Raw genomic sequence first — 13,627 nt, 5'->3', positions numbered from 1 at the left:
CATTTTGAAGGAGTTGCCGTGCCGCAGGACCTCCATGAGCACAGTGTGCCCACGCTGCAGCATCAGCACCCACACAACAAACCTTGAAGTGGCCTGGCATGGCAAGAGAGCTACTGTGTGTCTGCAGATAGACACAAAGAAAGAATGAAATGTCACTTTTTTTTAATGTGTGTGCGTGTGTTTCCTCCAAAGAGAAAAGCGGAACAAGAATTTACATGCCTGGGCGGGGGGCGAGGAAGGAAGTAATTCTACTTGCTGGACCACGGTTTCTTTATACACTATAAATCATTTGACACATTCAGGGAAACAACACTTCGATGCCTTTGCTGGCTGTGCAGGAAAATGATCTTGTGGGGCTATATATAGGATGTCTGCTCAAACACCTGTCAGATACTAGAAATGCAGATAGATACAACACTGCAGTTACGCTGACAATAAAAATCAGAGGTTCAACAGCTCCAAAAATGACATTGCAATTAAAATTGATAAAAATAAAAAAAATACGATGTTCAGAAGGTATCAGTTTACAGTGAGCACAAGTTTCCAGTTTGCAGCCAGTTGTTTGTTTTCAGAGAGGATGTTATGCTGCTCCCAGCAAAGCCATTTACACATTTTCTACCCAACCAGAATATGTTTTCCTAGAGCTGATATTTCACGCCTGCTGGAGCTCTTGGCTTCAGTTCAGAAGGGTATTTTACTAGAGAACTCACATATGCAGAAAGGAACCTGCAGGACCTGATCCTATAAATCTCATCAATCAAAGGAAAGCATAAAAGTTGCACAAATGTGAAGCTGAGAGCCAGATACTATATGAGAGGTCAAAAGCCAATCTAAAAAGGCCAGATGGGGAAGAAATGAAGTTCAACTTCATAATTTTTTTTTTTCTTTTTTAATACTGTGTCTATAAAATGCACTCAGAGTGCACCCTTTCCAGAAACTGAAACAGAGATTTATGTGTTCTGGCCACTACTGGTCTGGTCTGACTAGATCATCAGGAAAAAAAAAGTCCTCTGGGCAATTCAATGAAACATAATTTGTGTAACAAAAAAAATAATGAAAAAAATGTTTGCATCTAACCAAGTTTATGTAGTTAGTACTACTTGACTTGTGACTAAGCTTTGTGCTTCAAAGCTCTTCAGGGAAATGCTGTCAGTCTTTTAGACTGAAAGGCTAGACTGAAAACATCCTGACCCTTCTCGGGTTTCTACAGGAAAAAAGAGTGAAGACTCAGACTTCAAGGTAAAGGAATATGAGTAGTCGGGACAGCACAGAGCTCTGTGCGGGCTGACCGAGCCTGCCTCTTGGTTTGCACTGGTTTGGGTTGCTGTGAGTGGCACTGCATGCTGCAACCCCCCGAACGCTGCGATAACCAACACGGAGAGTGTGTTGAGAGGTGCTCCCACTTTCTGCATTGAGATTCAGGGTTTGCTTTGCAAGGCAACACTGGCTTTTGGCTTTCACAGAGTGATGTTCAGCAGAAGCTGCTCCCGGCAAGAATCTTGAAAGGAGGTCCTGAATATCCCTGACTGCTGGAAGGATGGGAGAAATCTGGGAAAGGTAAGAGCTGGTGTGCAATGAGAGGAACCAAGCAGTGGGGATCAACTATACCAGTTTGTAGGGTCGTTGATTTTACTGATGCATCTGCGAAAAACATCAGGTGTGCCTGGCTGCTCTGCTCATGGCTGCCAGATACGCCTGCGCACGTGGTGCAAGAGCCGGGGAGGAAAGGTTACGCAGCTCCTCTTCCAAAGGTCAGCAGCAGTGGAAAGGCAGCCGTGACGTCCCGCCGAGAGAGGCTCCGGGAGAGACGGCGAGGTACAGACGTGTGGCTGGGAGTTCACGAGGAGCTCTCACAGGCCAGTCGTATTTTATTTCTCACGGTCTCATCACAGCCAGGGGACCTTTCCCATGTAGAGAGTTCAGAGGGCTTGTCTGACTGGTGGGGACATGGCCGATGCCCTCGGCTTCTGGGCGTGGCGGCTGGGCAGCCTGATGGCAGGACTGTGAGTAGGGAACATGAACAGATGGCGTGTGCCGGGCTCTGACAGATTTCCCCAGGTGCTTGAGTGGAGGAAGCAGAGGAAGCAGGGATTTTACAGTTTGTGGGCTTGGCTTTAGGGTCTGCTAGAAGGATACCTTGCTTGCAGTTAACCATACTGTAAGCTGTGTTTGTGTCTTCATTAATTCATTCTTTCTTCCATGTGAGGGAGAAGTGTGTAAGAGAAAAAGTGGCATGAGGTTGTATAAAATTTCCTCTGCATGAAACTGTTCTTTCGAAGATATAAAAAAACAAATTTACAGGCTACCTTTCAGTTGCACAAGACCAGATAGCGAAATCTTCCACAAAAGCTGAAGGACACTACCTGTCTTGCCAGGCAAATATTTCTGTCTGCTTTTTTAAGTGTTTCACTTCCCTTTCTTTCTATTTGGGGTTAGCTGGTGAGTGGAAAATCACTGCAAAGGGCAGAAACACTGGCAAGTGAAACTGAAAGTAAGGCATAACTGGCCATCTTGGAAAGCTGATGGGGTAGGAACCAGAGCCCTGGATCTTGGCAGGGCTTCCGGCAGGGGTTGGCATCCATCTACGAAGTGGGGATAGACAGAACAGGGGTGAGGGAGCAATGGAGAAAAGCTGCCTGGAAACAGCATCCCACCCCACTCCCTTGCTTTCTCTCCCATTTCCCCTCCTCCCCTTTCAAACCCCACACTCTGTATGTACAAACATCAAATTCTTCTGTGGCCGAGGCAGCAGCAGCAACAAACTGCTGCACAGAGGGGAGAGAAGGGGCAACTGTATCCAGAGCTCCCAGGAGTGCTGGATCTCATGAGTCCCCTGCAATGGGATTTCAGAGAAAATGATCTGGGAGCAATTTTTCTAGGAATAGGCCTGGCTGGTGTTACTGTGTACAAAGAGGAATTGTGGTCTGTAGACAGCGGTGCAAGAAGCCAAGGCTGCAAAGAAGATGAGACCTTCCTTGCTCCTTGTTCTGGCAGGCCAGGGGCTGCCAAGCCTTTGTTCGTGGACTTCTGCACTGTAACCAACTCTATGGGGGAGCTCCTTCCATAACGTTTTCCTCTCATTAGCCTCCTCTGAATACCCATGATCCCTGCCAATGCGTGAAGGGCATCAAAGCAGAATAAATGATCATTTCTAGTTTCTGTTTGAATGCCATGTTCAGATTCTCTGGGCAGCGCTGAGTAGCTCAGCCACAGACCCTTGCTAACTCCACAGCAGGCAGGTGGGCAGGTCTCAGCTGCATGTATGTGCTTCACAACAGGGTTGTGTTGTGGGAGCAGCCAAGTGATGAGATGCATAGAAAAATGTTGGCTGGGTCCAAAACTGGCACATTCGAAGGAGGCTGAAGCACAGCAGCAAGAAAAGTAAAACCCTCTGAATCTGAGTTATTTTGGTGGGTTACTGTTTCAGCTCCTTCTTTTTGTAGGTGCTGTGTCTCTGGGGTAGAGCACAGAGCAGAGACTTTGCTGGTAAGTGATTTTTTTATTTTTCTCTCCAAAGAATTTGACCTTGGCTGGCTGACAGATGCCCACCCAGCTGCTCTCTCACTCCCCTACCTCAACAGGACAGAGGGACAAAATAAGATGGAAAAGTGAATGAGCTGGCATAAAGACAGGACAAAATCACTGGACAAAACAGACTAGACTTGGGGAAAGTTAATTGATTGGCAATTAAAATAGATTTTTATGGTGAGGAACAAAAACAAAAATTAGAGCAACACCTTTTCTACAACCCTTTTCTTTCCAGACTCAACTTCACTCCATTATTCCTGACTTTTTAACCTCCCCTTTGGCCCCTCCTCCCCAAAGTGGCACAGGGGGCTGTTGAACGGGCATTGACCTCAGACCATAAGAATTGCCTTCTATCATCATTCTCAAAAATTTCCTGTACTCCAGCATGGCTCTCTTCCCATGGGCAGCAGTCATTCAGGATAAGCCTGCTTTGGCATGGACTTCTCTCCATGGACATTCCTTCAGGGCATGTCCACATGCTGCAGTATGGGGTCCTCCACAGGCTGCAGTGTGAGTATCTGCTCCACCATGGCTCCCACAGGTTGCAGGGGGACAATCTGTTTCACCATCTGCCGGGGAGTCTCTGCTCTGGAACCTGGAGCACCTTCTCCTGCTCCTCCTTCACTCATTTAGGCGTCTGCGGGGCTTTTTCTTTCACTTTTTTTTTCACTTCTCACTGCTGGACAGCTTTCTCAGAGGCACCATGAGCTTGACAGATGGGCTCAGTTGTGTCCTGCAGTGGGTCTGTTGAGCCAGCTGTGTTGGGCACGGGGCACTCCCTGGTTTCTTCTCACACAGAAGTCCCTGCTGCCAGCACCTGGGCACCTGTAGCTGTGAGTGGCAGCTTTGGTTTCCTGAGCATGCAAGGAAGGATGATTTCATCAGTGCCTCCTGAAGGCACTCTGACTTCTGCTGCTGATCACTCACTGCCTGCTTAGAAGCCAAATCTTACTCCTGTCAGCCAGCTGGCACCACTGGCCTTCATGTAACAAGCTGAGTTCCTTGTGTCAAGTTGTATTTGCTTACAATATATTATTTTAGAAAGATACATTTTGGAGAAAAACAGTGATCTGGGTCCAAGTCACAGAGGTCAGAGTCACTTCTGTGATGCTTACTATGGCCCATAAATGTACAAACATCAGTTCCTCAGTTTTGGACCAACCTGCACTTCCCAGCTGGAAGGGTTTCCTCTTCTAGAGAAGTCATTAGACTTCTGACCAGACCAGGAATATCACATAGTTTGACAGCTTTGGAAAAAGACCCCTACTTTAACTGGATTTTTCTTCTGATGTTAGAGCCGAAGAAGCAGCCAGGCTTTGGTCAGCCCTTCTGTGCCTCTGATGTCTTCTGGCTCATCCAATCAGCTCCCGAAATGGAATACACCTGGCACTGGCTGGATGATTCTGGGCAGTGGATTGAGTACGGAGAACAGGTGAGATCCCTCTGCTTTTGATGCCAAAAGCTCTTGTTAAGCAATCTTTGGAGAGTTATTTAGGGCACGTTGTTCTGCATATGGTGCATTTCACACATGCTGCTGGTGACCTTGCAGCGCTGCTCTGATGCACTGGTGGGTTTGTTGTATTAATTGTCCCTCAAAGCAGCACCGCTACTCTATGGAAACTTTTAAAGGACTGGCTTTGAAAGTAAGTGTGTTTTCCAGAGATGACAGAAGTCTTTTGGCTGAAGCTGACCACACAAGCTGAAGGCTGCTTTGTTGCTGTTGCTACAAACAGCTGTTCTTTGTGGGGTACCCCTCCATCACTGAAGAACAAAAAGCTTGAAGACTTAGAGTCTTAGTTCAAAATGGCATCTCAGGATAGGGGCCTGGGGAAACACTGGTGTTTCTCCACAGTGTCAGCTAAACCAAAGACTGCTTTGCAACAGGTAAAATTCCCTTGTTCTTTCTACAGCATCCGGATCACTGCTCTGCCACAGTGACATCTGCGCTTCTGGAGAAGGAATTTCTAGCTGACTGTAAAGGCAGTGTGATGTTCACGGCTGGCTCTCAGAAGTATGTCTTAAGCTTTGAAGGTGAAGTATCTCCTTGTTTTAAGTTCATTACACAGTGTAGCTGGCCTTAAGGTAGCCTCCTTCGTGGAGAGTTGTCACCTTGTGTCTGGCCTTCTTTGAACAAGTCTTTTTCCTCCCCTGAGTTTTCTCCAAGCAGAACTTGAGCAGTTTGTCCACTTCTCTGCAGTTTTGAGATGGCCTGCCTGAGCTTCTAGACTTGGACATTTATAGTAAAAAAAGCGTTTCTGATAATATTGTAAATTCTGAAGAAGAGCTGAGACTAAACACTTCATGGCACCTGGTTTTGGCATTTGGATTTATGCAACTAAAGAGGACAGATGAGAAAGGGAAAAAAAAAAACCACGACAACCCCACTGAAAAGTCAAGTACTGAAGGAGTGAACCCGTGGTAGGCATCTTGCAAGCCACTTATGGGAAGAGAAAGCACGAAGTGCAGCAAAGGAAAATTTAGAGAGAGAATGGGAAATGCTTTTCTGTTTCTGATTTATTTACCCATCTTAAAATTCCTGCTAGCTTTCCAAATTTTAAATCTGTTTCCTGGCATGAATAAAGACAGTGGCATTTAAAGGAGGAAACAATGGATAATTAGCCATGTTACACAGCGTGTGCTCTGTGATATTGTTACAGGACCAAAAAGAGAGTACAGACTTTCCTCTTAGTAACACGTAGCAATCCCACCCTGCTGGGAAAGCTAGATTTATGGCCTCTATTGGACTGAAAACTCCTCCCTGCTGTAGGCCTGACATCAGCTGTGTCGGTGATTAGTTGTCTTTGAGCTTCCTTCATTACCTGTGTTAGCAGGTGGTTGACCTTGTTGATCTCCAAGCAGAAGTAGCACAAGTGGGAATGGTTTCAAACTATGAACTGAGGTGGGAATGTGTTACGGTTTAAGGGTAGAGAAAATACCACCATGCAATGTTCAGGGCTACCTCTCTTTTTTTTTTTTCTTTTCCTTTTTTTTTTTTTCCTAAACACATAAGACTGTGCCTCTGAACAATAAATTATCTAATTATTGCACCATTGTGTTTTTCTTTCAAGATATGGTCCAAACAAATTTGAGCTATGGAACTCAAAGAACAGTTGTCCGACTGCCAAAATTTCTGCACTCTGACTGTGAAAAAGATAGAAGGTAATATACATTCATTACTTAATAATCTCTCTAGATTTCTGCTAAGAAGTTCCTCCTGCCTGTCTAGAATTTGATATTAGATTTCTTCAATTCATTTCTAGACACCTTTTGCTGACTGGTTTGATGACAAATTTTGCAGTGACGGTATTTGTAAATTGTGCAACAGTTCTGTGAAGTGTGCTGGAGGGAGGGAGTTTTGGTGTCAGTCTCTGGCTCTACCCCTAGACTAGATCTGTTCTCTCTGCAAGAGAAAGGCCACACAGGGCTGACACAACTGTGCCAGGAATTCTTATTCTTGATTCATAAATTAACAATGCACTAAGCTCTGCGCAGAGTAGGAGCAAGGGACTGCCAGTCCCAAGGACTGTGGAGCAGATAGCTGCCATCCCCTGGAAAGCTGAGGATAAAATAAGACACAGAAGCACATCCCTGTAAATGAACTGGATGCACTGATTTGGGATACCTTCTATTTTTTTAAAAGGAAGTTCAGCCTGACAGAATTTGAGAGTGTCTGCTATAAAAGGCAGTTGTGCACTGTTTTATTTTAAAAAGAGCCTTGTTTCCTTCAGAAACTCACCAGCAGAGAGTGCATTTGAAGCTAAGGGTTCCATTTGTAAGGGCTGATTAAACCAAATGTGGGTTGATTCAAAAAGAAAACAGACCTCAGCTCCTGAATGGGTGCTACTGCTCCTGTTGCCTGGGTTAAAACACGCAGGCCAGGAGGGCCTTGGTGCTGGAAGCTGTTGAGCACTGACTGGTGTTGTAGCTCCCGCAGGGCACAACTGCCCCCCTATAGCCTCCTGAGAGGCCTGGTCCTGGGGACAGGTCACCCATTGTCTCCCCTGCGATGTAGCCACGTGGAGGGAGAGGACTCATGCTCCAGTTTCCTAGAGGTTCAAGCAGTACGTGTGGTGGGTTAGCTGGAGCAGTTGTATAAACCACTCAGCTAGGAGCAGGTTGCTTCTCATTTGAGGCTCTTCTATCAGTGTCTTAACCTGCCAACAGGGTCATTACTGTCTTAAGGATTTGTGTGGCAATCTAAACTGGAGAAAGGGAAAACGGTTATGTGGAATGTAAAACAAAAGTAATAATCCAGGGATGCTTGAAGGCTGCCATAGAGCCAGCAGCTGGATCTTTTGTAAGGAGGATTCAGTTGGGAGTATCATGGACTGACTTATTTTCTCTTCTTCAGACATAATATTACTCTATCCCATTTTGTCTGTCCTCCAGAATGGGACAAATCTGCACTGCCTGATATCGGGTTCGAGGTAGGTCTTTCCAGCTCTCCAAATGGGCAGGACAAACTGCATCCTATACTGATTTTTCTGAGAACATGACCCTAGGCACTTGAGATGTTTTCAGCTTTTAAACGTGTTTTATAAGATAAACAACTATGAGGTGAAACAAGACTGACAATTTCACATTTCAGTATAGATCTGTGTTTCCTGGGAGGATCTCTGAGATCCCCTACGTACATCATGAAGGATAAAAAAATGCCCTTTTGGCCATTACTGGTCTGACCTGTCCTTTGTGCTCTCCCAAGGCACCTAATCCTCTGATAAACTGGATGACTTACATCTTAAGGGGGTGCTGCAGTATTTCCTCTGTTGATTTGAGGCAAAATGTTATTTGCCACAGTAAAACTAAGGCTTAGTCCTCTAGGGAGGGAGCTAAGGTGTCAAATTAAGGTGCAACTGATTGTGACTCTTTTCCAACCTCAGTACTGCTGTGCACTTCATATTTAGGTTACTCTGAAGTAAAAACAATCTAGATGCAGAAGTGTGTCCACCAAAGGAAGTTCACATGGGACTGCATTAATTCCCTCAGTCAGTGCCTGCACTTCCAGCATGGAGAGTGGGAGTGAAGATGGGAAAGGATGGTTAGCTGAAACGACAGGAGAGGCTTGTGATTTTAATGGCAGGGCTTTTCCTCTTATGTGAGGAGGTTGATGAGTCCTTTGGAAGGATTGGGAGTTGTTAGTATCACTAATACCTTATTTTTGATGTTTTTAAAATTTTCAGTTGGTAAAGCTCAGCAACACTTCCTGTGAATATGGAAAAATTAAGAGGCTATTTGAGAAGACGATGGAAGGTTACTGCATCGACCAGCTGCAGAGGATCCAGAATCCAACACTTTGGCAAGTTTTTCAGTGGTTTGTATCCGTTTTATTTCATTATCCTGATGCTAGCAGAGGGCTGGTATTTCCTGATCTACTGTCCTCCACAGTCGCGGGTGCTGAGGGAGCTGGCTGAAGTCATTGCTAGACCGCTATCCATCATTTTTGCCAAGTCTTGGGAAACGGGAGAGGTGCCCGAGGATTGGAGGAAAGCAAATGTCACTCCAGTCTTTAAAAAGGGCAAGAAGGAGGACCCGGGTAATTATAGACCGGTCAGCCTCACCTCTGTCCCTGGGAAAGTAATGGAACAGCTTATCCTTGGTGTCATCTCAAGGCACATCAGGGATAAGAGGGTCATTAGGGGCAGTCAGCATGGCTTTACCAAGGGTAAGTCATGCTTGACCAACCTCATAGCCTTTTATGAGAATGTAACAAGGTGGATGGATGATGGCAGAGCGGTGGATGTGATCTACCTTGACTTCAGTAAAGCCTTTGATACAGTCCCTCACAGCATCCTCACAGCTAAATTGAGGAGATGTGGTCTAGACAATAGAGTAGTGAGGTGGGTTGCAAACTGGCTTAAAGAGAGAAGCCAGAGAGTGGTGGTCAATGGTGCGGAGTCCAGTTGGAGGCCAGTATCTAGTGGAGTGCCTCAGGGGTCAGTACTGGAGCCAATATTGTTCAATATATTCATTAATGATATAGACGAGGGAATTGAGTGTACTATCGGCAAGTTTGCTGATGACACTAAGCTGGGAGGAGTGGCTGACACGCCAGAAGGCTGTGCTGCCATCCAGCGGGACCTGGACAGGCTGGAGAGTTGGGCGGGGGATAACCTGATGGAATTTAACAAGGGAAAGTGTAGAGTCCTGCATCTGGGCAGGAACAATCTCAAGTTCCAGTATAGGTTGGGGCATGACCTATTAGAGAGCAGTGTAGTGGAAAGGGACCTGGGGGTCCTGGTGGACAACAGGATGACCATGAGCCAGCACTGTGCCCTTGTGGCCAGGAAGGCCAATGGCATCCTTGGGTGTATTACAAGGGGGGTGGTCAGTAGATCGAGAGAGGTCCTCCTTCCCCTCTACTCCGCCCTGGTGAGACCCCATCTGGAATATTGTGTCCAGTTCTGGGCCCCTCAGTTCAAGAAGGACAGGGAACTGCTGGAGAGGGTCCAGCGTAGGGCAACAAAGATGATTAAGGGAGTGGAGCATCTCCGTTATGAAGAAAGGCTGAGGGAGCTGGGGCTCTTTAGTTTGGAGAAGAGGAGACTGAGGGGTGACCTTATTAATGTTTATAAATATATAAAGGGTGAGTGCCACGAGGATGGAGTCAGGCTCTTCTCAGTGGCAAACAATGATAGGACAAGGGGCAATGGGATCAAGCTGGAACACAAGAGGTTCCACTTAAATTTGAGAAAGAACTTCTTCACAGTGAGGGTAACAGAGCACTGGAACAGGCTGCCCAGGGAGGTTGTGGAGTCTCCTTCCCTGGAGACATTGAAAGCCCGCCTGGACACATTCCTGTGCGACCTCACCTAGGCGTTCCTGCTCCAGCAGGTGGATTGGACTAGATGATCTTTTGAGGTCCCTTCCAATCCCAAACATACTGTGATATTGTGATATACTAGGAGTTGCTGGATCCAGCTGCTTAGCAGAGGTGTGACTGCCATGTGTCTCTGTGCCTGGGTTCGGCTGGTAACCAGGTTCAGCACATCTTCCTCGTGTGCACACAGGCACAAACACACACCTACACACAAAGTGTATGAACATGCGCACAGCTGGCCATAAAACCCAACACAGACAGCACAGCACTTGTTCAACCATGAGCAGCACCAAAGGCCTCATCCTGTTGCCTTCCTCTGGCTGTTTGGGATGGAAGCCTCTGACTGGAATGTATGCACGTGTATGGGTCCCTCCAGGAGTTGAACTTAAGACACTCAGTCTACTCGTGTGCTAGTTCCTGGGTCCTCTCATCTCCAGTTATGTTCTGCATAGACACACGTGTGCAAATGGGTCTCTGTACACTTCATGGTTGTCAGTGGTTGGCCCAGATCTCCTGGTCCCTCTGCTGAGCAAGCTCAGACATTCTGGTCTCTCCAGCATCTGGCCCAGACTTATGACTGCCCCAATCAGAAACTTGCTTGCTGCAGTTGTTGGTGCTGTGGACATGCAACTCCCTCCTGTGACTCACGGTCCCACCTTCAGTTGCTGCACCCAGACACCCATACACATGCATGCACATAGACTTGGAGAGTCTATCACCCAGATAGGAGTTAGAAATGGAATTTAATGAGAAGACAGGCAGCTCATACAGATCAGGCACAGGGCATGGCCAGACAAGCCTACTGAGCAGCCAGTTGCCTGTTTATACACAACCAGCCCTCTTCACACCCTTGTTGATGTATTTTCCCATGTTTGCTTGTCCTCAGTCCATCCTGTTCCCTCCCTTCTCCTACTGACACTTCTACTGTTAAACATTGCATTTTAAGTCCTGTGCAATCCCCAGATGCTATCCCCCGCTGTTCCATAGTCAGTCCCATACTCTCGTAGGTGGTGCCCTGCTTCTGTCCATGAGCTTGTCCAGAGCCTTGACATTGCCCATGGTGTTGGGTGTACCCTGGTTCCTGGGGCTGAGGATCCCCTGAGGCAGCCCTGGGAGAGGGAGTTGTCTCTGTGTTTTCTTTATGACATAACCTAAGAGGTTGCATGTGAGGTCCTTGGTAGTGTTATTCAAAAAGAAAGTTATTTTCCTTCACCATGACTTGACCTGTGGTATCTCACTTTTATTCTTTTTGTTTCTTAGTCTCTTCCACATGGGATTTTTTAAAAAATAGGAAATTTTATGTGGTAAAGATAGGGATAGAGATTATGCAATCTTCACTGTAGCTTCATACAGCTCAGTTTTATAACCATATTTATGCATTCTGGATTTATATAACCTGGGAACTGACCAATTCCCAGTCAAGAGATGTTTGTTTCTTTGCTCTCTTATGTGGTATGAAGTTGTGGGTGACACAGTCCAGAGTCATGATGAGAACTTTTTGTTTTGCTGGAAGGAGCCAGCTGTGCAGCAGGGTACCAACAGAAGTGCAAAGCAGGCAGTAACCCCACTGAGAGTGGTTTGTATCACTGTTCCTTCATGACCCAAAAGCAGGAGTAGTTGAGTTGGGAAATTGTCCTCATTTGAACCAGAGTAACGTGTCTTTTTTTTTTTTTTTTTTTTTTTGGGTTCTTAGGCAAAAGGAGCAAATGGAGAAGCTCAATAAATCGAAATCAGTGGATGAGCGGCTCCTGTTCCACGGGACAAATCCATCCCATGTGTCTGCCATCTGTGAGCAGAACTTCGACTGGAGGATCTGTGGGACTCATGGGACAGTATATGGGAAAGGTACAAAGGATATCAAGCTACTACTAGAGGGTGTCCATAGGAGGGCCACGAAGTTGGTGAAAGGTTTGGAGGGGAAGCTGTATGAGGAGCAGCTAAAGCCACTGTGTTTGTTCAGCTTGGAAGAAACTGAGGGGAGACCTCATCATGGTCTACAGCTTCCTCACAAGGGGAGGAGGAGGGGCAGATGCTGATCTCTTCTCTTTGACGACCAATGACAGAACCAGAGGGAATGGCAGGAAGATGTGCCAGGGGAGGTTTAGGTTGGATATCAGGAAAAGGTTCTTTACCCAGAGGGTGGTGGAGCACTGGAACAGGCTCCCCAGGGAGGTGTCACGGCCCCAAGCCTGGCAGTGTTCAAGAAGAGACTGGACAAGCCCTCAGACACATGGTGTGAACTGTGGGGTTGTCATATGCAGGGACAGGAGTTGGACTCAATGATCCTTGTGGGCCCTTTCCAATTCAGAACATTCTATGATTCTGTGACTAAGTGTGGGTTCAGGGGCTGCAGCAGTGTGGGGTGCAGACCCTGGCCAGACTGGAGGGTGGGTGCAAGGAGTTTGACCGTCCCTGACCCCTGCACTCCTGCCAGCAGGGCACTGTCATCTGTGTGCCTTTGCATTGCTGCAGGCAGCATCAGCAGTAATCCTCTTTCAAGAGGGGCTAAACCCCCCCACTGTTTGCTGTTCAGCAAAGCTTTTGGACAGGTGGGACTGGGAGGCTGATGGCAAAATGTGGCTAGAGTCTGTCAATACTTTAAAATAAGCTGATGTGGAAACACATGCTGAGGTTGCATGTGGAGCAACATGGGATTGTTGAGTTGCTGGCTTGCCGAAGTGCTGATAGCAAATGTTTGTTCCTTGGTTGATTTATTGTTTTACCTGTGGCTTTTTCTGGTTCCCAGGAAGCTACTTTGCCAGAGATGCCATCTATTCTCACCAGTACTGTTCCTCTCAGAATGGTCGCTACAGAATGTTTGTAGCTCAGGTTCTTGTTGGAGACTTTGTTCAGGGAAACAAAACATACCTTCGCCCTCCACCCAGACCTGACAATAAAAACCGACTTTATGACAGCTGCGTGGATGACCCAACAAACCCTTCCATTTTTGTTGTCTTTGAGAAGCACCAGATTTACCCTGCCTACATCTTGGATTACAGCTTTCACACCCGGTGCATGATCCTGTAATGAATCATGAAATCTCCTTTAAATTTACACTGAATAAATTACATTTTCTTACATCTTTTTCTTTTTAATGTTTGTTGAATATTAGTAGTAGCCTCAGACCATTTTGTAATGCAGTGAAACAGTATCAATTCCCTGAAGGATTTTGGAGCATAGTTTTTTGGTAGGGTTGTTCTTTTGCAAGCAGAAAGTACTCGACTTTAATCTCCACTTTATCTCTAGCCTGGGTGGGGATGTACCTGCCTTGTGTACCCTGAT

General features: G+C 46.4%; 1 protein-coding gene across 1 annotated transcript; it reads left to right on the top strand.

The window, feature by feature from the left end:
- Nucleotides 1-1,729: 1,729 nt before the first annotated feature.
- LOC136101142 (protein mono-ADP-ribosyltransferase PARP12-like) lies at nt 1,730-13,425 on the top strand. Its single transcript, XM_065837050.2, has 9 exons — nt 1,730-1,856; nt 3,444-3,486; nt 4,824-4,960; nt 5,439-5,559; nt 6,597-6,687; nt 7,880-7,955; nt 8,709-8,839; nt 12,039-12,190; nt 13,092-13,425. The coding sequence occupies exons 3-9, from the start codon at nt 4,901-4,903 to the stop codon at nt 13,370-13,372; spliced, it is 912 nt and encodes a 303-aa protein (XP_065693122.2). The 5' UTR covers nt 1,730-1,856; nt 3,444-3,486; nt 4,824-4,900; the 3' UTR covers nt 13,373-13,425.
- The last annotated feature ends 202 nt before the right edge of the window (nt 13,426-13,627 follow it).

This window comes from Patagioenas fasciata, chromosome 1 (assembly GCF_037038585.1).
Source record: "Patagioenas fasciata isolate bPatFas1 chromosome 1, bPatFas1.hap1, whole genome shotgun sequence".
In the NCBI taxonomy this organism is placed as follows: Eukaryota; Metazoa; Chordata; class Aves; order Columbiformes; family Columbidae; genus Patagioenas; species Patagioenas fasciata.
Note: the sequence above shows the minus strand (reverse complement) of the source record. Positions and strands in the feature narration are given on the sequence as shown.

What these genes read in the sequence shown, in the direction of transcription:
- LOC136101142 (XM_065837050.2), top strand. Translation starts at nt 4,901, where the DNA reads ATGGAATACACCTGGCACTGGCTGGATGATTCTGGGCAGTGGATTGAG. An exon ending in GACTGTGAAAAAGATAGAAG is followed by an intron (nt 6,688 to 7,879) that starts GTAATATACATT and finishes TCTCTTCTTCAG; the next exon opens with ACATAATATTACTCTATCCC. An exon ending in CTTTGGCAAGTTTTTCAGTG is followed by an intron (nt 8,840 to 12,038) that starts GTTTGTATCCGT and finishes TTGGGTTCTTAG; the next exon opens with GCAAAAGGAGCAAATGGAGA.